Raw genomic sequence first — 27,522 nt, 5'->3', positions numbered from 1 at the left:
ATCATCCACCTGCCCTATGAACTTTTTCTCAACTTCCGACACCTTGCATGTCAGATTATTTCTGCGGGCATGTGAAGTGTCTAATGTAATCCAAGGAATGAAGAACTTGGCCAATCTGTCTTCACTCTTCCAGTAGTCCCATTTGTTCATCTGCTTATAATTTGGGACTTCTGGTAGCACTGAGTCATAATTGGAGAAATAGTATTCAAAACTATCTCTCCCATAAAATATACTAAGCAATAAGCTACATGTAATGCCATATGTCAGCGGGAGGTGATGATAACGAATGCCTTCATCTACAGACGCCGGCAACTGCATGCAGACATAGCAGTCCTTGACCTCCATGGCATCCACATATTCATACAATAATTTTGCATAAGCATTTGACCTAAAGTCACCTTGGGACTCATCTACGTGTAACCTGTGGGCTTCTGCAGCTAATAACGCTTTCTCTTGTGTGTTTTCCCCTTTCCCACCCGCAACGGTGGGTGTAAGCGCCTCTACAGATTTCACATCAGTTACCTTTGCCTCTTCCTCACGTCCCTTTACATAGGAGACTGTTACTACTAAAGCTATTAATATTATCACTCCTACTATTAGTGTACCTATTATACATTTCGCTCTGCGGTTCTGGGTACCAGCCTCCATTTCGCCAGATAGTGTGGCTCTCTCGTAACTCTGCACAAAGTTCCTTTCTTTCTTTCTTTCCTTTACAGTCTCTTTACTCCTTTTGTCTTGAGAACCACGCAACTGGAAGCTGACAACCTTTTCCGCCAAAGTTCCTTTTAGTCCAATATAGACAACCCTAGCCCTTCTCCATCCACTCAGGGAAAGTCCCTAAGATTCTCTGCTTCCTAGGCGCTAGGTAATCTTCTTTTCTTCACGCTTATTTACAAAGTCTTTTTAAGCATCCACTATCAGGCGCTCGCCTGCAGCTTCGACAGCAAAATTCAATATTTCCAGACGAAGATTGTGCTCTTCTGCGGCTGATATCTTTGTACCAAAATCAGGGAATTGCAATTCTGTGAGAAACATGTCCTTTATCTTGCTGAGGCGGGGAGGACGGGGAAGCATGAATGTCAGTGACCCTTCTTGTTCGACACCGGGCACTAACAATCTTATCTCCACTGTCACGATGGGCTCAGAACTGGACACCACCACCGCTCGGATCCTCCCTGTCACTGGTTTCGAAGCCATCTGTCGCCAGATATGTCCACTCAGGGGTGGAGTATCTTCTGTTAGGCACCCGCACTCTTCTTGACCTCCTCAACTCCGGTGCTTCAGCGCCCTGAGCACCGTCTTCTGGGTCTGAGTCTTCTGATATCGGAGGAAGGGTTCTCTCCAGAGTTGACCTTAGGCTAGAGCTCCTTCTCTGCGGCCAATCAGCTTCTCCGCGTACCCTTCTACTCCGTCTTCTTCTCGTTGGTTCACGCTCTCTGTCAGACCTGTCAGTGTCTGACTCGTACTCCCAGCTACTTTCCCCTTCAGTAGCGTTGTCTGTTTCGCTGTTGTACTGACCGTCCTCAGCTTGGTCAGACTCGTTCCCTGCTTCCGCTGGCACCTCTACAGCTTGGCTAGCCCCCTCTATGGCTTCTCGGTCCGCTGCTGGACGTCTATCCGAGAGAGGAGCTGTTTCTATCAGAGGTGCTGGAACCCTCCGCGTGTGCGACGCGTGGATCCAATTGGGCAGGCCTCCCACTTTCACGGCTGTGTTTGTGGTCAGGATGATCTGGAAGGGCCCACGCCAACGAACATCCAAGCAGCTGCTTCTCACGTGCTTCTTCACCAGGACCCAGTCCCCAGGAAGCAAGTCATGACAAGGGTCCTGGCACGATGGTACCTCGGCAGCCTGCACCTGAAGGGACACAGAATGAATGGCGTCAGACAGCCCCTTACAATAGTCCAGGATCATATCATCTGTGATGCTAATCAATGCAGCAGTTGGGACAGAAGGTAACCTCATTGCTCTTCCCATCAGTACCTCATGAGGAGACAAACCAGTTCTCCTATCCGGGGTACTACGGAGGCTCATAAGGACCAATGGCAGCGCATCAGGCCAACTCAAGGATGTTGATGAACACACCTTCGCAATTCTGGCCTTGATGGTGCCATTTATTTGCTCCACAATTCCTGAAGCCTCTGGTCGATAACTGCAATGCAGTTTTTGGTCTATATTCAAAGCTGCACAAATCATTTTCACAAGCGAGCTGTTGAAATGCGTTCCCCTATCTGATTCCAAAGAGGCCGGCACCCCGAAGCGCGGGATAAGCTCCCTGAGCAATATCTTAGCTACTGTGAGGGTGTCGCACCTGCGTGTAGGATATGCCTCAACCCATCTGGAGAAAACGCAAACAACCACCAGGATATAACGGAGGCGGCTGCACCTTGGCATTTCAATGAAATCTATCTGCATTCGGTTGAATGGACCTCCTGACCTCCCTATGTGGCTCAGTGCAACTGGTGTCTTCTTCCCTACATTCAACTGCTGGCACGTCACACAACGCTGGCACACTGCTTCGGCTGCTACTCTGAACTTGGGGTTGTACCAGGTCTGTCTAAACACTCTCAGCATAGCATCTCTTCCTAGGTGGACAGGACCATGTATTTGTCGGGCCATTGGGCTCACCATCTCATTGGGCAACACTGCTCTGCCATCTGCTGAAACCCAGAAATGGGCCTCCCCCACTACACATCCTGCCTTTTGCCATGTTTCTTTTTCACAATCAGGAGCATTTTCTTGCATCTCCTTCAGTTCGTCCCAAGTATCAACAGTTTCCAATATCATAGCTAATTCAGTCCTTACATTTATTCCACCCACTTCCACCTCGGTGAAAGAATACCCTGTTTCCGCGCAATACCGTGCGACTTCGTCGGCATATCTATTGCCTTGTGACACGAAGTCCATATTTCTGGTATGTGCGGTACACTTCACAACTGCGATACCTGCTGGACATTGCAATGCCTCCAACAACAGGCGCACAAACTCTCCATTGCGAATGGGAGAGCCTGAAGAGGTCATGAAACATCTTTGAGACCACAACTGCCCGTAATCATGAACTACCCCGTAACCATATTGACTGTCAGTGTATATGGTGACTCGGATTTGATTGCTTGCCAGGCAGGCACGCGTCAGGGCAATAATCTCGGCTACCTGAGCGGAGTGAACTCCTTCCAGGCATCCAGCTTCCACTACTCCAGTAATTGTACAAACAGCGTAAGCTGCTCTTAACTGCCCAACTTCGTCTCTTACACATGAGCCATCGACAAAGAAAATTTCATCGGGGTCGGTCAGTGGCTCATCTACGATGTCGGGTCTTGGTTTGGTGCATAGTTCAGTCACATCGAGGCAGTCATGGTCTGTACATTCATCATCACCCTCAATATCGTTTGGAAGTGGCATCAAGGTGGCAGGGTTCAAAACAGAGCATCTCCTGAGGGTCACGTTCTCTGCAGCAAGAATAACTTGCTCATAGCGCGTGAGCCTGCTATTCGTCAGATGCTGGGTTTTGGTCCTGGTCATCAACAATTCAACAGAGTGGGGCACATGCACCTCTAACGGGTGCCCCATTACAATGTTCTCACACCTCTCAATGCTGACACCTGTTGCGGCAACGGATTTGAGACATCCGGGCAACGCTGCGGCTACTGGGTCTAAAGTAGCCGAGAAATACGCGACTGGTCTACGGGCATTCCCATGGATTTGGACTAACACAGACAGCGCGCATCCCTCTCTCTCACAGCAATAGAGCAAGAATGGTTTATCGTAATCTGGCATTCCCAGAGCCGGAGCACGACACAAGTCCTCTCTCAGCTGCAGGAACGCCATCAAACAGTCTTTGTCCCATGGTACCGGATCACTCACCTCCTTGTGCGTCAGTTTTTGTAAGGGCTTTGCTTTCAGTGAAAAGTTTGCGATCCACTGTCGGCAATATCCCACCATTCCTAGAAACATCCTGACTTCTCTCTGCGTTTTAGGCGCATTCATCTTCATGATGGCCTCTATCCTGTCTGGTGACACCTTCCGTTTCCCCTTCTCAATTCTGTGTCCCAAGTACTGTACCTCCGTCAGGCAGTACTGCAATTTTCCCGGGGACACCTTATGCCCATTTTCGGCTAGATGGTTTAACAAAGCAATAGAGTCTTCCCTGCAAGCTTCCTCTGTCTCTGACGCCACAAGGAGGTCGTCTATGTACTGGACCAGAACTGACCTCTGGGGCAGTACTAGACTTTCAAGATTTCTCTTCAGGAGCTGGTTGAAGATCGATGGGCTCTCTGTATACCCCTGAGGAATACGACACCATGTTAGGACGCGACCTTCCAGCTTAAATGCGAAAAGAAAATGGCTTTCTTCGTCCAAAGGGATCGAAAAGAAAGCCTGGCAAAGATCAATTACAGTGAACCATTCTGCTTGGAACGGTATCTGAAACAGTATCACTGATGGATTTGGTACCACTGGACAACACGAAACGACTATGTTATTAATCTTTCTGAGGTCCTGCACTATCCGGAATTTCCCATTTGGTTTCTGCAGACCCATAATCGGGGAGTTACATGGACTACCCACGATTTCCTTCAGTATTCCCTGCTTAATCATGGACTCAATCACGGGTTGTATGCCTGCAATCGTTTCTGGGGTCAATTTATACTGAGGGGTTCTTGGGAACTCAGCATGTGGTTTCACTACAATTTTCACTGGGTCTACTCCTTTCACCAACCCAATCTCTTCCCCAGTGAAATCCCATACTTCTGGAGCAACGGTCTCTCTCAGATCCCAGGGGAGCTCGTCTACTGTCAAAGTGGGATACAGTTCCACACATATTCTGGAGTTGGCGACTTTAAAGTCAGCATCATCATCATTTGTCAGTACCTCCACTCCTTGCGGTGTACAGTATATAGTGCAGTTCAATTTGCATAAAAGGTCTCTTCCTAACAGACATACAGGACTAGAATCGCAAACCACAAACTGGTGCTCATCACTGTACTTCCCTATTTTCACCTGCACGGGTTCCGTCAGAGGACTGGTCATTCTCCTGTTAGCGACCCCCACCACTTGTATGGTCTCTCCAGACATGGGCAGGCCTGGCACCGCGGCTGACCTGATCGTGGATCTGGTGGCTCCTGTGTCCACGAGAAAGGTCGTGGGGAACCCTGCCACTTCGGCCTCAACGTAGGGTCCCCTCTGATCTACCTCCAGAGCTGCCCCGAGGGTGCAGTCATCCCTTTCTACCCTCTGTCCAGTTAGTGGGTCCACATAATAACATTCCTCTCCCCCGACAAACAGTGGCATCTGTCTATAGGTCTTACCCATAGTCCCTAATCTGGGTGGCTGTGGGAACTGAGCTCGGGGAGGTGGCCCCCCCCCCTTTGAGCACCTTTCCCTGGTACTGCGTTACCCCTCTTGCAGGCGCACTCTGGGTCGCTTCCTCTTCTACCTCTTCGTCTCCTATCTCAACATTATAGGGACACTCGCGTTTCCAATGTCCCACCTCGTTACACTGGTGGCACCTAGTTGTTTTCTTTAAGGCAGTTATATCTATCCTGGGCCTAAAGGTGGAGTTCTCCCCATTGTCCTTGTTCTGACTGTACTGTTTCTTTCCTCCAGTACCTGTTCCCGGTTGCTGTTGCTGCTGTCCCCCCTTCCCTGCTGCCTGCATCTGTACCACCATCAGTTTCTCCTTTAGTTTCTTAGCCTTGGAGTCTATCTCATCACAGCAGTACCTGGCATACCTCAGTATTTCGTCTAGGGGTTTATTTTGCCAACAGATCAAGTGTTGCTGTATCATTAAACTAATATCCGGTCTCAGACCCAAGACGAATTTGGACACAAACTGCCCTATGTCCTTTGGATCCATTACATCCAGACCGCTATACTGTTTGAACGCCTTCAGCAATCTCTCATAGTATTCGTGAACTGTCTCTTTGGGTTCCTGTCTGGTTCGGTCAATTTTTACCCAATCTATGTCTTGCATTGGCACTTTATCTTTCAGCCAAGTCATTACTCTCTCGAACTTTGCCATCACACTCTCGGACGGCCCATTAGTCTTAGCATCTCTCTCGGGCTCTATGGTGGGCCACTCAGCGCTAACCTTGCATGCGGTCCACAAATCTCCTGGCACTACTATGTCAAACAGCGTGTTCAAATCTATCCATAAGACCTTTGAGATTTTTACGAATCTCTCAACTTGCTTATACCACTCCACTGGGTTTTCCCGCAATTTGGGGAAAGAGGTGGTAAAAGCAGCTAAATCCCCCCTACTCCAAGGGACGTGGACATAGGTCCCATTTGCGACTTCCCTCAAAGGGTATGTCTCTACTCCCTGCTGTCCTCCTGGAGTCATCATAAGTGTGCTTCTCCTGACGGTCCCTCTCTTGGACCACCTCTCTTCCCACTTATCTAGGGCCCTCCATGTCCTTATTCCAGTGATCAGTTCCCTTATGTGTGTTTTCAATCCGATGGTTCGCCTCTCATCTAGGTCTCGGTCTGTGTAATGTAGCCTGTGGTTGCCCTGTAAGGCTTTGGTTCTTGACAGGTCTACCATGTACTTGCCTGCTAGTTCCACTAATTTCTCATGGGTTTCTCTCGCCTTTCGAGTTACGTCCTTTGCCATGAACAGAATTTCACCCTGCTCATACATGTCTATTCTTTCTAAGGGCAGGGTACCATCTACCATGTCATCCAGATCTGACTTTAAGCTGGAGACATCGAGCCTTTTGGCTTTTATTTCTGCTCGTAATATCTCCTTCGAGGGAGGTTCACAGGTGTCTCTCCCATCCCAACTCCGGGCCCTTCGTTTGGGTTCGGGAGAGTTGGGGAGTGCTCTCTCTTGTTCCCATCTCTCCAGATCCCATGCTCGGCCATCCGATCTTGGAAGGTGATGGAACACAGGCCTGTTACCCCCTACCTTACTCTGTCCGTTCTCTCCTCTTTTCTCACAGTAGGACTCCCTGTTATTCTCCCTTCGGTCCCCATCCCCTCTTGGCCTTGTATCACTCAGTATCTGATACGATCCTTCTTGGTTTCCCATATTCCCTGGGCTGCGCTCATGTCCGTCATCACAGGGACTATGGTGCGGCCTTTCGCAACTCCCACTCTGTTCTCTATTGTCTGGCACGCAGTGGATACACTTAAAGCTGTCTCTGTACTCCCGAGCCCTTCTGTCTTCATCACTACGTATTGGGCGAGACACCCCTCCGTTTTCCAGGTCTGATCTACCTCCACTCCGGGCCCAATGGGTGCCTCTCCTACTGTCTTTCTCCCTCCCGTCCCACTCCGGACTGCTCTCTTCAGCCCCGCAGTGAGTCCGGGCTCTGCTGTCCTGCCTTTCCCTTTCAGCTTCCGCAGTTATGATGTTCTTGTGAGCCTCTACTGCCTCATCCCACTTCTTCATGTACTCATTTAACTCCTGAAAGGATTTCCGTCCTGATCCCCTCATATCCTCTGGCCATCTAATGTCCCCCAGATCCCCTGCCGTGGGTACTGGGGTGCTCCAATCTCTTGGTATCGGCAACTGGCTTGAGGAGTTGATCGTATCATTCCTCCTTGCCATCTCTGCTCTTTCTCTGTCCCTCCGTACTCGTTCCTCCCCTCTAGCCCTGTCTGGATCATATACCGATACTATAGGACCTATGGTAACCGGTACTTGTAGGGCATCAGGTAACGCGTAGGATGTGGCACACTCCATTTCTGGCGCTCTTTGCACCACAAACCTCCCGACCACCTGTTGCACTTGGCTAGGCTGGGACAGTTCTTTCTTTGCAGCAGGATCCCATTCGGAACTGGGAAGCGGCCCATGCTCTCCTGCATTGCCCCCCCCTTTCTCGGCATCTCCCCCTGCTCTGTTATACGGAGGCGGCCTGTCTGTCAATAATCTGTTTATCAGGCTATCCTCTGTCTCGCTCTCGTCATCCTCTTCTAGGGGGTTTTTATTCCCGGGCATCTCTAACACTGGATACAATTTATTTACTTCCATGTTATGCACCCTCCATCGTTTAGCATCCTCATCCCACTTGGAATCCTGTACTGCTCTTACCGAACGTTTCACTCTTTCTTGCCGTCTATTCATGTTCTTCTCATGCGCTGCCCTAATCCATGCATTAAGGGCTTCGAACTGTGTTGGTCTAGGCAAGGGTCTCGTAGAGGTCATAATTGCTTTTAATCTGTGTAGCACCTCTAATCTATACGTCCCGTACCTCGGGAACGTGAGTTCCTCATTTCCATCTGTCATCTTACTCCACTCTGAGATCCACAGAATCGTGTGCAGCCCAACATTTGTCCCCATGTAATGAGCTGGCGTACCCTCCGGCGGGGCTTCTTCCCCTTCATACGATCCCCTACGTTCTCTTTTAAACAGCGCTTTTAACCATTTAAAACACTTCATAATTATGCGCAAAATTTCTAGCTTGAATACTCTGTTTACTTCCTGATGACAATCCACCAATCCTAGCGCGGCTTTGCTAGCTGGCCTATCGCAGCGCGGTCTTTCACCGGCCGGCCAATCCCAGCGCGGCACTTTCTGACGTCACTAGTCTCCGCTTCGCAGCAGCACCCCTCCTTTCTCAGCTCTCCTCGCGGTCATGCATGCGTCCCATTCATACTCTGAAAAATGACTACTTCCGACCAAGCGGTCACTTCCCTCGACTGTACGTCCACAGTCTATCTGTAATTATCAACACAACTGACGAGATGTCTGTCGTCACTCTGATAGGTTCTTTACGCACACAGTAACTTCCGACCAGCGTCTGTTACTCGCGCACTCACTCCCCCTATCTGGTCCTTCGGGTGGTCACTGGTACCTCATGACCCCCTTCACCCTGGTTAACAATTACTTCTGGGTGTCCGATACACCGGAACCACTTAAGCTCTCCTTGAGCCTAAGATTTCCACCGGTTGCGCGCGCTCACAACCTGTTCCACAGTCTCTCTACAGTCATTCAACTCCGCCAAACATTACAACATAGATACAATACAAAACACCGCAATCTTAACACGCATGACCCTTTATACTCACTCTCGACCGATACTGCTGCTTTTCTGCCTCACGTCATCCGGTCCTTCTTCCGCGGGCTGTTCTTCCGATCCTCGGTCTCTAGGGGGCTTGGGGTAATCTAACCTGGCCTAGATCACCTTCCTCGAGAAGGCAACCATCCTCTGCTACCAACTGGAAGGGTTGAGATTTTGATCAATACCTTATCACTATCGATCTAAAACCCCGGTCTGGCCGACTGAATCTTTATTGCCTGTCATTGAGGAAAGAAAGTGCATCTCTTACCAAATTAGTTCCCCCAGTAATGGACTCTGCTTCAAAGGATCACAAACAACTTCTAGCTTTCAAAGATTTATTATAAGTTGCAAGTACAAGCATCTCAAGATGAGATTCACCAGATACACGGGCCCTACTACGTACACGTGTTCTCTGAAAGCCCTCAGACGAACAACGGAAACTATCAATACCAGTTCTAAAAACAATAGTGCCGTTAGCATAGACACATATTGAAATCTATCACTCATTTACAGGCGGAAGGAAAATACAGGTTAGGCTTTCCCTACCCTGTTCTAGATGGTATCCCTACTTAACCAGGTCTCAACCTATCAAAGGTGTCAGCAGTGAATGACTCCCAAGGGAAGCCACCCACTCTCAAACTCTTGGTGAAAACCTATAGATCTCCAATCATGACCCCTCTCTGCCTACCCATCCGCTCTCTAAAGGATCCTCAGGCGTCTGCTCCAACTCCCCCCAGGGGTGCTGTCCCTAATACAAAAATACAACAACATTTAGGACGCCCCTCGTGAGACGCCCCTCACGTGGTGTAGCTTCTGGCTGTTTCCATGATGAGGCCTTGTGGTTAGAGTCGACCTTGCTTCTCAGACTCGTCTCCGGCCCGCTGATACCCCTTAAACATTCCGGAACCCTCCTCCATGTCTGGTCCATTTCTTGAACAAGCTTCTATTCATTATATTAATAATTGAATACCCCCTTTTCTCTTCCAGACAGACATCTGCAGCCTAATCCCAATTCTCATGGTTTTCCAACCGCATTGCAACATTCTTCGACCCAGACTAATACGTATAAATCAACATTTAAAGCTTTCCAGCTCTACTACATTTTATAGCATTCAACTTCTTCTTTAATTATTAGCATGTTAGTACTCATATTCTACTGATTTCAGTAAACACATCTATAAATCAAAAAGCCTACTCATTAATACTAAACATTAGTGCAATCCATATTGTGAATTTTAATCACCTTCCCCCTCCCGCCTTGCTTAGGCCCTGAGGCCTACCACATTTCAACGTTTGGTATGCCATCTTACATTTTAGCAGCTACACAACATGGATTCAGGAATAATCATGCTTAATAAAATTGTATTACTTCACACATTTCTGTATTAGTTCCACTTCTATTTAAACTTCTATATTAACTACACATTTCAGAATATAACTATGGATACTATCAGCACTCATGGCATTTCTCTTCATGATTTGTGCTTACTACGTGTAAGTGTGATGTATTTCTACATTTTGGTCAGTTTGCGCTCTCTCACTTTCAAAGGTGATCTGTATGTGTCCCTGTCTATAGTAAGAGACTAGTCTCTGATGCAGGCCTGTTCTGTCGAATTACCTGTGGGATTGCACGTTCTGCTTGTTCTAGGTCTGATGCCTTAATCAGGAAAATGAGTGAGACTCACTTGTCTTCTCCAGAAGCTGCTGTAAGTGCTCTGTTGTAGTGTCCATGGAGGCACTGTTTAGTGATTTCACAAAGCCTTCAAGGTCATCCAGCTCTGGATTTTAAGTGGTCTCTCTATATGTGGTGATGTTCATTTTTGCTGGATCATGTTTCACAAATAAAGGGCTGCACCTCAGTCCACTATATGGCATGACCACAGTAAGCAGTTTCCTATTTCCTAAATTAATGATCACAACTCACTGCGTGAGAAAAACAATGATAATTCTTCTTTGCAATTGTATAATTGCATAGTAGTACAAATCCACCATTAGTCAGTCAATGTGTTTCATCCATTTTACAATGAAACTTCTTCAGGTCAGTCTTCTTCATATGACCATGTAGGACAAATGGAAAGTTATGATTCGAAACATGTCATGGTTTTGGCTCTGGTAAGCAGATATAATTTATATCAAGATGTAAATCAGTGGGAGGTCCCTTGCTGGGTGTATGTCATTAATTAGCTCTGGCAGGCCTTCAAGAGTTACAAGAGTTGGCTGTAGGTATGTTTGTCTCTGCTCTGTGCATAGATGTCTCTAGTTATGTTGATCTGTCTGCATATCTCCATGTATCTGCCATGTCAGTAGGGTTGTAATTGAGTTAAATGCTCACCACTGTTGATGGCAGTAATCTGCAGGTCACAAGTTTGAATCGATCAAAGTCATCTCAGCCTTTCATCTTTCCAAGTCTGTGAGTTACATATCATTAGATTTCTTATCAGTACCATCTGTTATTTACAATGAATAGAAATTGAAGAATTGCGATGCGGAGAGATGAATAACCAATTAGCTTTTTAGTATTATGGATGCTGTGCGCCTATATGCATGCACTGTAGAAAAGTCAAAACTTTTGAGTTTTTTGTGCTTCTTTTCAATGTTAATAACACAAAACCATACAATTTTCCAGACAGACAAGTAAAATGTGGTATTAGTTGAAAACCCATAATAACAGGACTGATTTTTTTAGTCGTGCTATTTAGACAGCTTTATATATTTAGGTCAGAGTTTAAAAATCAGTTTTGTTTGTAGAACAGTGTGCAGCAAGTACTCTTTTAGTCATCGAACAAGGCCAAATTGTCGCATTCGATGTTAATCGAGCACAAGGTCAAATAAATGAAGAAGAGCTCAACATTAATCTTGCAAGTCAAGGTCATACATGATCAGTTAAATAAAAAAGAAGTTTTTATACTGCTAAAACGGACATGAAGTAACAACACCAGTTTATTATACTCTGGAAAGTGCCGTGGTGTACAGTTTACAGGACTGTTAACTCAACAACAACGAAAGCAAATGTTTCCTAATTTGTTTAAAGTGAATCTTTCTACGAAACTGTCCAGTATCATGTTTAAATTGGTACACATATTTTATAACACATGTTCATTATCCGACTAGAAGCGTGTGCTTTGTTCGCTGAAACTGTAGTAAACAAGTTAGTACATTGTGTTCAAGTCTTTTATAATGTTCCCGCCGGGTTCTGAGTGCTAGGGTAGCTAGAATCTATTAGAGCCCCCGGCCATGACACCGTGCCAAAATGTAACGCTTTCGTGCTTTTCTGTCTGTGCAGGTACCTGAGCCAGAGCGTACTGGATGATGCATCAACAACATCAAATGCGCAAAACAAAGATAAACTGGTTTCCCTGAAACAAGCCTTAAGTGTTTTAGGATTTAACAATCTGGTAAGTTATGTGGCCAGCATGTACCTCTTTCCGAGAAATCAACGCAAAACAAGTCGAAACTATCTTGGGGCGCTCACTGACAATTTCATAGCGAATATGTATCGCTCATTACTCAGAAAGGAAAACAACAGCATCACATTTGGAGTGATGAGGGATTGGCGCAGGCGCCTTCAGTGGTCGCCAATGTTATTTTAGTGTGTGATCAGGCATCGATGTCTGTCAGATAGAACAGACTGATTGCTGACAGGCAGGTAGGTAGACCAACCCGTAGCTAACCAAATACACACTACACAAATAACTCGTCAAGCGATTGATCAGCCGATAGACTGATTAACAGATGAATGAATAGGGATATATTCATTCATTCAGATGGAAGCCCAATCGCAATAACAAGAGTACACTGTGGGTGAGGTTGTTAGACACAAAACAGTAATGCATCAAATACATTTGGACGCATGAAAAATACAAGGCGTATTCACGAAGCTATGATTCTCAATGTACACTCAGCCTGTTACCTTTCTTTAAGCCAGAATCATATGTTGTGCTCAAAAGACATTGAAGTTGTTTATTTTAAAAGCAGCATTATACCTCTTGCCGGTGGCCTTGGTCACAGTGGGGTCCCTGGAGGGTTTGGAAGCAGGGGAATCGCAAGAACATTAAAATGCTCCCCAAATTGAACCAAAGCTCTTATGGCACAAAGGAAGTGTAACAAGACATTGCTACCCTCCCTAGAAGAGGTTGCTTGTCTCTTCCATCCAATAATCTATCTATTCATTCTTTCATCCTTCAATCCACCCGTAGATATCCACCATTTCACCTGTACATTCTGCCATCTATTCAGTCTTTCATCCAATGTTCAATCTGTCATCATTCCGTCCATCCATCCTTCCATCAACCCATTCATATCCAAACATATCCATCAAACATATCCATTCATTCATCCTTTCATCATCCATCCTTGTAGTCATCAATTCACACTTTCACTCCACTCAAGCATCCATGCATCCATCTCCATTTCACTCATCAATCCATCCTTTCACTCATCCATTCATTCTTTCACTGGGTCATCCATCCTGTCACTCAGCCATCAACTCTTTGACCCATCCATCCACTCATCTATCCATCCATTTACCCTTTCACTCACCATTCATCCTTTCACTCTGCTGCCTATCCATTCACACTGTCATTCATTCATTTGTCCACCTTTCACCCAGCCACCCATCTACCCCCTTTCACTGGTCCATCCATTATTTTACTCATCCATATTTACAAGCATCCTTTAACTCATCCATCCATCTTTTCACATACATCCATTCATCAAATCTTCCCTCAATCCACCCATCCATTTACCCTTTCACTCATCCATCCTTTAACTCACTCATGTATCCACCATTTTACTCGTTCCTCAATCCATCCACCTTTTCACTCATCCATCCTCCCATCCATTCAACCATCCTTCCTTCTTTTGCTTACCCGACCTTACATCCTTCCTTTCGCTTATTCATCCATGCACCTGTCTATCTGCCCTTTCACTCACTCACTCACTCACTCACTCACTCACTCACTCACTCACTCACTCACTCACTCACTCACTCACTCACCCATCCACCATTCCAAATCCACCCATCCATCCACTCACCATCCCAGCCTTTCACATTAATTATGAGTCTTTGCCTGCCGAGTTGCAGACAGAAGAGGTCCATCAAGAGCCCAACCCCATAGGTGCTAAAGCTGGGGGGTTGACAGAAACCTGGTTGGGAGCCCCCTCCGCCAACGTGACTGCAAGGGCCTCCATTACACGCCTGGCAGAAGGCCTAGCATGGATAGTTAATGAGTGTTAGGAGGAGGTTGATAGTCAAACGAGACAGAGGCAGATCAAGCGCTTTAGCACTATTGGTTTTCTCTGCAACATTTGTCAATTTTGTTGGAACGGTTGTAGCGTGAAAGATATTCAAGGGAAATCACAAGACGGAATTAGAGTCTCTCTGTAAGAGAGGGTCACATTTGAAACCTTTTTCGTTTCCCCAAGGCTCTACCCTCTCATTTTTGTGCTTTTAAGAATAAATGTGTGCAATGGCAGTGAATTGCACTTGTGTGTGTGTTTGCGTCTCAGTGTGTCAGTGTATGCACACATATGCCATGGCAGTGAAAGTAAATGTTGCCCAGGCATATTGGGTTACTGACTTAACTGAGGGAATGCACAAATGTTATTAATCCAACAAGTAAAATGGATTAGCAATATGTTTATAGTGCAACATCCATGGGGATAAATTTACATTCAAGTGGAGGAGGTGTTTACACTCAATCATAGGTCCCCTCTCGTCACCAACCTTCCAATTGCAAAACATAGATTTGTCTTCACTAGGCTTTATGGGAAGATGAAATGTTACAATAATGGGCATCCTATCTCGGTAATTCCATATTGGTTTTTTCTCACAAGATAAAATCTACTTAAAATAGATGTATTTGCCTGTACAAATATGTGCTGAGCAAATAAACTACTACAACTTTCAGTAGAAAGTGGCCCTGGACTTCACCTTGCCTCACATTTTGTTGCTGGTTCTTCTTCTCTATAAGGTTGGCACAAGTAGTGGGGTAGAGGTTACCTCTTTCAGATGTATACTCTGATCTAACCTAGGGCCATATTATCAAGCAAGTGCGATACATTATCGCCTCTTTTATCGGCAGGAAACTGCCGCTAAAGCGGCGATAATTGGCTTGATAATTTCCTCTTGTAAATTCCCATAGAAGCCCAGGTTCTGGTGTTAACCTGGGCTTCTATGGGAATTCACAAGGGCATATTATCAAGCCCATTATCGCTACTTTAGCGGTAGTTTCCTGCCGATAAAAGCGTCGATAATGTATCGCCCTTGCTTGATAATATGGCCCCTCCTTCCTTGTTTGTTTGTTTTTTACTCCTCTTATTTTAAACGTATTTGGCTCATATATTTGGGATCCCACAGAAGACTAGATTCACATCCTTATGTTTTAGCCGTGTCTCCCCAAATTTGAAAATAACGCAATTATTTCTTTAAGGAGTGAGACCTGGCTACAGAACGTGGTCCAACTGTTTAAACATTTTCTTTATCCTACACATTTACCAAAAGCCTACTCTATTGCAGTCTTATGTATTTCTAAACACCTCCAATTAAATAAATACTTTATCAAGGTGACAGCTTATTACGTTAATTTGAGCCCTTTTTCTATAAAGGATTTATTTTTAACAATTTATCGTAAATTATCCATCGGTTGTTTTAATCGTCTAAGTATTGGCTTGTCAAACACATAATTTGGACCATTTTTCAACCAGAGAGACTGCTAGGCGAGGCATAAATGTTACAAGGGAAGAGACTTTTAAGAATATTCAATTAAGCCACCAGATCTTGTATGTGCTTCAGCTCAAAACCCATCAATATAAAATGTATCCAGTATCTTTATAATACCCCATTACGCCTCTTCAAGTGGGCCTACAAATAAGACTTGCACTTCTTTCTAAGTCAAAATACGACCCAACTATTTGCGAAATACTCCAAGACTCAGCATTATTGGGTACTAGAGAATTTAGTGAACTACTTGGTATAACTATTTGTGTGTCACTAAATTTACGATTTTGGGCTTCTCAGTTCTCAGCCAATAATCTAGGGCTCGATTCATTGTATTTTACTGTAATTATCGTCAGACGTCGTATCAGCAAGCCTTGGTTGAACAGTTAGGAAACACAAAAAAGCACCAGTTTTCCCGAGTTGTTGATTTATATGGTCTACAACTGGCAGTCACTCAAAGTACTAGGAAACACAAGTGCTAAGCCAAAATCTGGGATCCTACTATTGTCTGGTTAAATACAATTGTATGTGATTGATTGTGTATTTATGATTGCATTATATAATCTGATTGAGACGTCTAGCCACAGATTCTTTACCTTAGAATTCTCTCCAGGTGCCAGACAGCATCCGGAAATTTTCTTCAGCAGTACCCCTCCACATCAGTAGAGGGCGTCATACAACTCCGTACAGACAACTTTCATGTATGCAATGTCACAAGAGTCCATATAAGCCGCACACGATGCACTGATGCCAGTTTTTTTTTCTGATGCGGAGAAAAAGTTACCTCAGTCACTTTTGGTCTACTTCTATGATTTCTTCATGTAAACAGTGTGCTTTGTCTGTTCAAACCTTGTGGGTCTTGAGGGTGGCAAATGTTGTCAATGGACGCACACTCTATTTGTATATGGTGCTTGGGAGAGCACCTTGACTCTGAGGAGTGAGACTCCTGTCATCTACTTCGACCGAAGGTGCTGTGGAAATGTCGGATTAAGCTCCTGTCAGCACGGCTCTCATAATCACTGCACAGTACGTTCGTGGGCCAGGTCCAGGAGCCGTTCCCGTGGACGTCACTCTTCCTCGTTGTCCTACAGTGAGTCTTGATACAGGCAGTGGAAATTACAGCATCCCCAGACTTCAACACACAGAGATTCCAACTCTCATGCCTCATCTCCCTTGCCCGTTGATGACTTCTTGCGCAAATTCACCATTTGCCTCTTTGTCTACCCTGGAGTTGGGACAACTCTGACCCAGATGCAAGCATAATATTGCTTTCTGCATGCTATATTTGGGCCTTCATCTTCCCCTGGAGTGCCTTCAGGCCCAAAGGGGGTGGGAGGCGCCTCCTCTGTGTCATGCTGGTGGGTTCACCCTCAGGTTCAGTTAAGCCCTCGGGTTGGATGGTCGACTCGATCTCAGTGCTGGTACACAGCCCTTTGGGGTTCCCACCTTCGGCACTTGTATCCAATCAGCTGATAGCACCATCAGCAGCACCAATCGGCACCATGCTACTTCCCCTTTCCACCTTCGATATGTCACCAACTTGGCGCCAGTTGACGTCAAGTGCAGAGAAAATGGGGCTGCCTATCTTGGACACACTTCTTCCACTTTCTGTGGAGCTCATTAATGTTTTTCCTTCTGAGGAACGCTGTTTAGGTGGTGATGGGGACAAGTCAGGGTTTCTGCACCCTATTTGTGATGCTGCTCAGCCTCTTGTGAAGGATCTCTGGCTAACTGAACTGGGTTAAGCTATTGGATTAAAGTCTTCACCAGACTTGGGCCTTCTTTCCCATCTTGATCTTGCTACAGAGATGTGCTCCTCTTTAGCTGATATGCTAAAGCGAGTTGCTCTGATTTTGGATTTATATCTTTCTTCTTTAGAAAAATCTACTGATCCCCTAGTTGGCGTTGTCCATCAGGACCAAACAGGGGTGGAGCTGATGCTTCCCTATTGTGCTGCCCTATATGAGATTTTGTTGTAATCTGGGATAAACTCAATAGAGGGACCTGGATGGGTCGGTTTTTATCTCACAGACACCATCCGGCCCCTGGTAATCTGGCCTGTCTCCTCCTGCACATTACTCCTTATAGTTTGGTGGTACAGGCTGTTTTGGTGTCGCATGATATTGACTCACTCCCGCATGTTCCATCAGAGAGCAATTCCAGGACACAGGACACTTTTGGCACACATATCTCCACCTCCATAAGTTCTTTTTTGCATTCCATTAATGCATCTTGCGTTCTTGGACACTTTTCCCATACATTGTAAGATTCATTGACACGTCTGTTGCCATCGCTTCCAGATGACACTCGGAGCGAGCTTACCCAGTTGATCCATGATTGGCAGCACGCAGCTAAATTAATTATTAGATGTAGGATGGATGCCACTGAGTCGGTTGGTCGGGACATGGCTTCTTCAGTGGCGCTACATCACCGTGCCTGGCTATGCACCTCTGCTTTTTTGAAGGCTGTTCAGACCACTTTGCTTGACATGCCTATGACAGCCCCCACCTTTTCGTTGCTCCTGCTGACTCTGAGGCGTCTTCGCAACAGTTGAGTAGAACAGAAACTTAGCTCTGCTGTTGCTCCTGTCTGTCTCTCTAAATCCACTCATTTTCATTTTTATGGGGGATGTTGGTTCTTCATTTCTTTCTCGATTGAGCATTCCATGACAGGGTCCATGGTTGTCTATCCCACATACTGGTGAAACCCCGTGTGGTGTTCCTGCTTCCTGCAGGTATTATTCTTATCCTTCTTTCACTGTTGAGAACAGGTTATGGTTTCGCACTGCTTAGGAGAACCACTTGTAGTCTAGAATTTACAAGCTCTGACTCGCATCCTATTTGCTGAAACATTTTGCCCAAGCACTTCACACTGATAAATAATGTTTAGTATCCCTTATAGGGACCTTTCACTTTTCTCCCCCGGGGAGTTTCTGTAAGTCTTATTCAATGAGATCCCTTTCTTGAGAATCTCTAGTTTCTCCTTGATCAATACAGGGAACATCCATTGAGCTACCCTTCTTTTGTAGTTCTGTGTAGGAAGGGGGAGGCTCTAATTGGCGTAGTGCAACACTAGCGACAAGCAGGGACTCTCTCTTCCTCGTCAGGGCTGAGGGTTACCTTCCAGACAACCTCTGCTTACCCTCTAGGTAGTGTGGCTTAAGCAGTCGTAGGCTAATCCTTGGGGCACATAGGGTTAAACACTTGCAATATTACACCTTCACAACCAACCCACCACACAACGAGACCAGACTGTATTCTGTAAAAATATATATCTTTATATAGATTTTGAGCAGGCTTGTGAATACAGTCAACGTACTTTACGGTATCAGTTTCAAATTACTTAGTTCAAGTTGCCACAGTTCTTTCTAGCAATAAGCGTTCTCTTAGGGCCCTCAGGCCGGTGTCAACAAAGTTCTTGTGGAGCCGGCGGCTTCCAGGGGATCTGTCCCACGTCGCGTTGCCTTCCCAGGGTCGCTGTTCGTTGCGGCTCTCAGCCGAGCAGTTCACGGGTCGTCCGGGGCAGCGGTGTTCTGTGGCGGCAGGGTCCTCTCCTCGTCGTCCGCTCCGACCCTGGAGGCGGCGGCTGTGTGGTGTCGGCAAGTGGCAGTAAGGTCCCCAAGTGCAGGACGTACCCAGCCAAGTGCCGGTGCAGCTGTGCGCTCACAGCTGAGCTGTCGGGCAAGATACCGACCTAGTGGATTCTCACAGGGCAACTGTCCGTCTTTGCAAGTGGATTGGCTGCTCGTGGCGCAGTCAACTCGAGAGCTCGGACTGGACGGGTCCTCCTTCGCTTTGCTCTCGGGCTCCCGGTGCAGTTGCGGTCACGGTGTTCGGGCCAGGGTCGGCTGGTCCTTACTTTGCTCTCGCTGTTGCTTTGGGCCCCGGTCACGGTGGTCAGGTGGATGTCGTTGCCTTGGAGGAGATTCCTCCGTCGGTACTGCAGCGATAAGCAGCACACACAGTCGCTTTCTTCAGGGTGTAGCGCCCACTGGTCCCGGGGCGCTGGTCAGGGGGCAAGTTCAGTTTGCAAGCCCTTGGAGATCTTTTAGCAGAGTTTGGCACAAAGTAAAGCAAAAGTCTTCTCGCAGTCTTTCCTTCTTCCTCTCCTTCGGCAGCAAGGCACCAGACACAGGCAAGAGTCAGCACCCTTCCTTGTCTCTCACGGTCCTTCTCGTCGGGCAGAGTTCCTTCTGTAGCCCAAACAGGATCTAATTTTCAAGGAGCAGGGCTCCTTCTTTTATAGGCCATTTCTTTTGTTCTCGCAGGCCAGGTGGGCCTTTGCATAGCCACTCTCAGTCCTTGAGTACCCTGGTGGGTGTACTCCGGCTTCTGCTTTCAGTGTGAGGGGCAGGCGCATCAGACGCCCCACATGAGGTGGAGCCAGCATTGTGCGGACAGGGGCGGCCAGAGTACCTGGTTGATGGGGGCTTCGCCCTTCCTGGGCCAGGTGCCGGCTGAGTCATCAGTCGCTCCCCAGGAGGGTGGAGCCAGCATTGTGGTGGCAGAGCACAGCTACAGTTCGAGTCAAGAGGCACTCCTACCTCCCACTAAGGTGTAATCTGCGCATTCACCACCTGTCATCCCCCTAGCCCTGTCACTCACACGTCCCAGACAGTCAGATACACATACCAGCAGAGGCGGGCTGAAATGGTTAGGCAAGCAAATGCTAACTTTCTAAAAGTAGCATTTGCAAACCCAGGATACTAAAATAAACTTTACTAAAAGAAATATTTTATCATCCTGAGTTCAGGCATACTAAACACGACTCGCTACCATGCTCCTTGAGCCTGCTGGGATTATAGGGCGTAATAATTCCAGCAGCTCAGTCTGGCCTAATGGAGCAGGTAGCCTTCAATAGTGAAATACGGTTTTGGTTGTAAGTCACTACTAGGACATGCCACACACATCAGGGCTTGTCCTACCTTACACCTACAACGCACCCTGCCCGCAGGCCTACCATAGGGGTGACTAATATGTAGTCAAGGGAAGGTTCGGGGCTGGCAAGTGGGTGCACTTGCCCAGCTAGCGTGACAGTACGAGACCGCACGTGGGTTCTGTGGTCGCAGTTCCCAGACACATCTTTCCGGCTGCTTCGGTGGGTGGCGCAACCAGCGCTGCAGGCCCACCAGCAGTATTGGCATCTACAAGCCCCGGCACTCTCTAGTGCACTTTACTAGGGACTAACAGTAAATCCAATGAACCAATCATGGATACCAATCGCATGTACAATTTACAGTAGGGAGCACTTGCACTGCGGCACGGGTCAGCCGTGGCGCAGTGCCCTGAGTATCGGAAAACCAGCAAAACATCGGAGGCACATCAGCAAAAAGTGGAAGGGAGACTCACGCCAAGGTGCCAGGTCTAACATGTGTCCCCTCCAGCTGAAATGTGGGGGGAACTACCCTTCCCCAGGGAGTTCCACATCACTAAGGCGGAAAAATCTGGACAGACCGTCAGCGTTGGCGTGATCTGTGCCAGGGCGGTGTTCCACCGTAAAGTCCATACTCTGTAGAGAAATGGACCACCTCAACAGTTTCAGGTTCTCACCCCTCATTTGCATCAACCATCTGAGGGGCCTGTGGTCCGTCTGAACTCGGAAGTGAGACCCAAACAAGTAGGGTCTTAGCTTCTTCAGCGCCCAGACCACAGCAAATGCTTCACGCTCTATTGCACTCCACCTACTTTCCCGTGGAAGTAACCTCCTACTTATGAAGGCTACGGGTTGGTCAAAGCCCTCCTCAGTCATCTGTGAAAGAACAGCCCCTACACCATGCTCTGAAGCGTCTGTTTGCACTATGAATTCCTTGGAGAAATCAGGAGCCAGGAGCACGGGCGCCGTGCACATGGCAGTCTTCAGGGTGTCAAAAGCCTTCTGACAGGTGTCAGTCCAAATCACATTCCTGGGCTGCTTCTTCGAAGTCAGCTCTGTCAAGGGGGTCACGATCGTGCCATAGCCCTTGACAAACCTCCTGTAATACCCAGTGAGCCCCAGGAAGGCTCTCACTGCAGTCTGGGTCTTGGGGGGTTCCCAAGCCAGGATGGTCTCAATTTTGGGCTGCAAGGGTGCTACCTTGCCACTCCCAACTTGGTGTCCCAAGTACACCACGGAACCCTGCCCAATCTGGCACTTGCTTGCCTTGATTGTGAGGCCTGCTCTGCGCAGGGCCATCAACACTTCCCAGAGGTGTCGCAGGTGTTCTGGCCAGGTGCCACTGAACACCGCGATGTCATCCAGGTAGGCGGCACTGAACTCATCCAGCCCAGCCAGCACCTGGTTGACCAATCTCTGAAAGGTGGCAGGGGCATTCTTCATTCCAAATGGCATAACCCGGAACTGGAAATGCCCATCTGGTGTAGAGAATGCCGACCTCCCCTTTGCCCCATCGGTCAAGGCGATCTGCCAGTACCCAGACGTTAAATCAAACGTACTCAGGAACTTGGCAGCCCCCAGCCGATCAATGAGCTCATCAGCTCTGGGGATGGGGTGCGCGTCAGTCTTCGTGACTGAATTGAGTCCTCTGTAGTCCACACAGAACTGGAGTTCGGGTGTGGCACCCGGCGCAGCAGCCTTCGGAACCAAGACCACGGGGCTGGACCAAGGACTGCTGGAAGACTCAACCACCCCGAGGGCAAGCATCTTGGAGACCTCCTCCTTGATGCAGGCCCGGACCCTGTCAGTCACCCTGTAAGCCTTATGCTTCACAGGTAAGCTGTCTCCAGTGTCCACATCATGGACGCACCAATCTGTGACACTCGGAACCAGGGAGAACAGATCTGGAAACTGCCCCAGCAACTGGCGGCAGTCTTCCTTTTGTTCGGCGGTCAGGGTGGGTGAGAGGTTAACTCCATCCACTGACCCATCTTTCTCACAGGCCACCAAGAGGTCAGGAAGAGGCTCCGACTCCTCCTCCATTCCGTCATCAGTTGCCAACAACATGCCCACTTCGGACCTTCGCAAGTGGGGCTTGAGGCGGTTGACATGTACGACCCGCAAAGGGTTCCTGGGCGTCTTCATGTCCACCAAGTATGTCACGGGGCTCTTGCGCTCCACAACCTCAAATGGGCCTGTCCACTTATCTTGAAGGGCACAGGGCTCCACTGGGGCCAGGACATACACCTCTTGTCCAGGCTGAAGCTCGACCAGAGTGGCATTCTGGTCGTACCACCGCTTCATTTCCTCCTGGCTCGCTTCCAGATTTGCCTCGGCAAGTTGTCTGAAGCGTCTGGTCTGGTTTCTGAAGGCCAGCATGTAGCTATATACATTCTGGGGAGGTTTCCTGGGAGATTGCTCCCAGCCTTCCTTTACCAAACTCAGCGGTCCTCTCACGGGGTGAACGTACAGCAGCTCAAAGGGGCTGAACCCTAGGGACTTCTGTGGCACCTCGCGATATGCAAAGAGTAGGCATGGTAAGAGGACGTCCCACTTACGCCTCATCGGACCTTCTAGGCCCATGATCATGCCTTTCAGGGTTCGGTTGAATCTCTCAACCAACCCGTTACCTTGGGGATGGTAAGGCGTGGTGAACTTATAAGTTACGCCACACTCTTGCCAAAGGGACTTCATATACTTGGATATGAAATTGGTTCCCCTGTCGCTCACCACCTCTAGAGGGAATCCCACTCGTGAGAAAATTCCCATCAGTGCACGTCCCACCACGGGGGCCGTCACTGTCCTCAGAGGGATGGCTTCAGGGTACCGGGTGGCATGATCCACCAAGACCAGGATGAACCTGTTGCCCATGGCTGTCTTGGGGTCCAGAGGCCCAACGATGTCAATACCCACTCGCTGGAATGGCGTACCGACCACAGGGAAGGGTTGGAGGGGAGCCTTGTTCTTCCCTCCCGTCTTCCCACTTGCCTGGCAAGTCGGACAGGTCCTGCAATGAGCATCTGAACTCTTATGCATTTGGGGCCAGTAAAAGTGGGTGACAAGCCTGTCATAGGTCTTGTCCATCCCCAAATGTCCTGCTAAAGGCACATCGTGAGCCAGACCCAGTAGGAAGGCTCTGAACTTCTGGGGTACCACCAGCACACGGGCTGACCCAGGTTCAGCAGCCTTAGGCTCTGAATACAGGAGGTCGTTCTCCCAGTACACATAATGTGTTTTGGCCTGAACACCATTGGCCTGGTCTGCAGCCTGCTGCCGCATACCCACGAGAGAAGGGCATTCTTTCTGCTCCTTGCAGAATTCCTCCCTGGAGGGTCCTCCTTCTTGCTGCCAATGGGTCAGCTCAGGCAGGTCCCCCAGTTCGGCGATCTGTTCCCCTGTAGGCTCCAGGGCATCCCCCTCAAGGTCTGCTTCCTCCTGGACCGTGGGAACTTCAGGGGCCGGTTTCCCGCGCCCCCTCCGCCTTCTCCCTAAGGCCGGTTCCTGGGCCTCCCCTTCAGGCCCCAGGACCTCTTGATCACCCCTACTGGCTGCCATCGACCGGGTGGTCACGCACGCCCAGTCAGGCAGACCCACCATCCGTAGGTGAGTCGTCTTCTCCACCTTTTCCCAAGGGGAGTGCTCCAAGTCATTCCCTAGCAAACAGTCAACAGGCATGGTTTTCCTTACACAGACCTGCAGAGTACCAGAGACCCCCCCCCCACTCGAAGGGAACTTGAGCCATCGGACACTGACTCTCAGAATTATCAGCGTTGATAACCCTACAGTAGGCATGGGGTACAACCTGCTCTTGAGACACCAGGTGCTGCCTCACTGCAGTCACACTGGCTCCTGTATCTCTAAGAGCCTCAGCTTCCTTACCATTGATGATCACCACCTGCCCATATTTCTTAGTGTTAGAGGGCAGGTAGTTCGTAGGGATCATCTCACTGTCTCCTAGCGAGACTAGGGTCATCTGAACGGGATCTCCACCCCCCGGGACCATCACTTCTTCTCCTAAGTGAACACTAGTCACTTGACGGGGCGGAGCACTAGTGGGTGCGGGTTTTCCAAACAGGCGACACTTGGGGTCACTGGATATGTGCCCAGGCTTGCCACATTTGAAACAATTGAAGGGCCCCTTTGGAACATGTTTACCTGTCGGGGCCCCATTCTGCTTCGGGGGTGGGGGAGGCTGAGAACCCTGCTGCGGGCTCCCCTGGGAACTACTTTGGGGGCCTTTTTGGAACCCTTTCTGTTTTCCCCCCTTGTCCCCCCCACTCTTCTGCTGGGGACCCTGCCCACTCTTGGCGGAGTCTCCCACCGGACCCTTGTGGACCCTGGTGCTGAGCCAGCGGTCCGCCTCCTCAGCAAGCTTCCTCGGGTTGGACAGCTTGCTATCGATCAGGTGTTGGCGTAACTCAGGAAAACAGTGATCAGACAAGTGCTCCCATGCAATCAAATCAAAGAGACCTTGAAAATCATTCACTTTGCTACCCTTCACCCAACCATCCAGTGCTCTGCAAAAGTAAGTCACATACTCCACATACGTATTCCCAGGCCGCTTAGTACATCCCCTAAACTTCTGCCTATACATTTCAGGGGTAAGCCCGTACCTGTTCATCAAAGCTTCTTTCATGTGGGAATAGGATCTCTGATTCTCAACGGGCAAATCTAGCAAGGTATCTCTCCCTTCGCTAAGGAACCTTCCCCACAACCCCGCTCCCCAATCCTTGTCAGGGACCCGGTGGGAGGACATGGCTACCTCGTAAGCCCTAAACCACTGTCCTATGTCATCCCCCTTAAAGAACTCTTTAACTACGTCCTTCAGGATGTGCACTCTTGACTCTACCTGCACTGGCGATGTGCTGCCACCAGAGGGAGGACGATCCAAATCTCTCTCCTTGAGACTTATCTCCCTCATTTTCACTTCATAATCCATTTGGTGCTTTCGCTCTTCTAGCGCCATTCTTTTGGTTTCAAGCTCCAGTTGGATTTTCAATTCTGCCAGCTTCCTCTCATGATTCCTTGTTTCCTTCCTGTCTGCCAGCTCCTCTGGCGACAGGCCTTTAGAAAAATCTGCAAGATCAAAGAGAGGAACTGGAGGAAAAATTGGGACTCCATCATTAAAGATGAATATAAAAAAGCAATGAGAACCTACAAATTAGCTCAAAAATCAGCACAAGCATCCTTCTTTAATGAAAAAATAAAAAATGCATCCAATTCATCCAGAGAGACCTATAAAATCTTCAAAGAGTTACTCAAAATCCCTAGCCCACCATCCTCTGAGCAACCCTCAATTTTCAGATGCAACCAAATTGCATCCTTCTTTCAAAACAAAATTACCAATATTTTACAATCTCTCCCACCCATAATGAACATTGAACCCCTGGAGGAACGGCTGTTCTCCACAACTGGCCCGACTCTAGATAGCTTTCACCAACTATCTAATGAAGACTTCCTGAAAACTCTTTCAGGCATGAAAAGTGGCTCACCCACCGATCCTGCCCCCATCCGTATCCTCAAACAAATTGGCCCAGTCATTTCACATTTAGCAACAAATCTTATTAATGCCTCCCTTACTCAAGGAGTAGTTCCCCCAAACTGGAAACATGCGATCGTCAAAGCCCTTCAAAAAAAGCCAGGCCAGGATCCCTCAGATTTTTCCAACTTGCGCCCAATCTCTCTCTTACCAGGTATGAGTAAGATTGCTGAGAAACTGGTCAACCAGCAACTATCTAACTTTCTTGAAAGTAACAACCTCCTACGTCCATCACAAACAGGTTTTCGCCCCGGTCAGGGGACGGAGACCGCCCTAGTAAAGGTAGTCGAGGAAGCCAGATGCATCTTGGATTCAGGGGGAACAGTTTTACTGATCCTCCTGGATCTAAGCGCTGCATTTGACACGGTGGACCACAAGATCCTGATCCAGCGACTACTCAACCTGGGAGTGAGAGATAAGGCACTCAGCTGGCTTTCATCCTTCTTGAAGGACAGAACCTTCCAGGTCTGTGAAGGGAATAGAAGATCAGACCCATTCCACCTCCAGTGTGGGGTTCCACAGGGCTCTTCGTTGAGCCCCACACTATTCAACACTTACATGGCCCCCCTGGAGGATGTGGTAATTCCCTTCGGGATAAAAGCTGTAACATATGCCTACGACACCCAAATGGTGGTGTCTTTTTCCCTTGAAGGGGAAAACATAAAGAACCTTCATGACTGCCTTGAGGGAATCTACGAGTGGATGTCCAAATCGAGGTTGAAACTTAATGGCTCTAAAACCGAGCTCATGCTGCTGGGTCACCAATTGTTGCCTCTCCCGCTCGCCATGTGGCCCTCTTGCCTAGGTTCCCTCCCTCCGCCCAAAACGGAACTCAAGAGTTTAGGCTTTTGGCTAGAACAGGATTTATCTATGAAGACACAGGCCAAAAAAACTGCTGGCACTTGTGTCGGCTTACTCCGCTCAGCCAGGAAGATTCTCCCTCTACTCCCCTCACAATCTCAAAAACTGCTTATACAGGGACTAATACTATCGAGGTTAGACTATAGTAACGCCCTCTTCCTGGCAGCCCGAGAAGCTACCCTTAATGTTCTCCAAAGAACACAGAATGCCGCTGCTCGGATGTTAACAGGAACATCTCGTAGATCTTCTGCGAAACCAGCACTAAAGGCACTCCATTGGCTGCCGATCCGAGAAAGAGTCATATTCAAGGCCCTATGCACCACTCATAGGGCCCTGCAAAATCTAGGGCCACCGATGCTGAAGACCATGATCTACCCATACAAACCTAACAGGCCCCTCCGTTCCTCCCAAAGGAACCTAGCTACGGTCCACAGAGCAAAGAAAGCCCGCACTGGAGGACGCCGTTTTTCGATCACAGCCGCTACTCTATGGAACGCTCTACCAACTCAGCTTCGGGCCGAATCCAACTACA

The 27,522-nt window shown here is 48.2% G+C and overlaps 1 protein-coding gene across 1 annotated transcript in view; it reads left to right on the top strand.

Moving 5' to 3' along the window:
* MYO16 (myosin XVI) overlaps positions 1 to 27,522 on the top strand; it is a 2,821,299-nt gene that overhangs the window by 1,462,121 nt on the left and 1,331,656 nt on the right. The window contains exon 17 of the mRNA XM_086934162.1: positions 12,284 to 12,395. Coding sequence (XP_086790288.1) covers positions 12,284 to 12,395 — 112 coding nt within the window. The remainder of the gene's footprint in view (positions 1 to 12,283; positions 12,396 to 27,522) is intronic.

Source organism: Lissotriton vulgaris, chromosome 8 (assembly GCF_964263255.1).
Source record: "Lissotriton vulgaris chromosome 8, aLisVul1.2, whole genome shotgun sequence".
Lineage (NCBI taxonomy): Eukaryota > Metazoa > Chordata > Amphibia > Caudata > Salamandridae > Lissotriton > Lissotriton vulgaris.
Note: the sequence above shows the minus strand (reverse complement) of the source record. Positions and strands in the feature narration are given on the sequence as shown.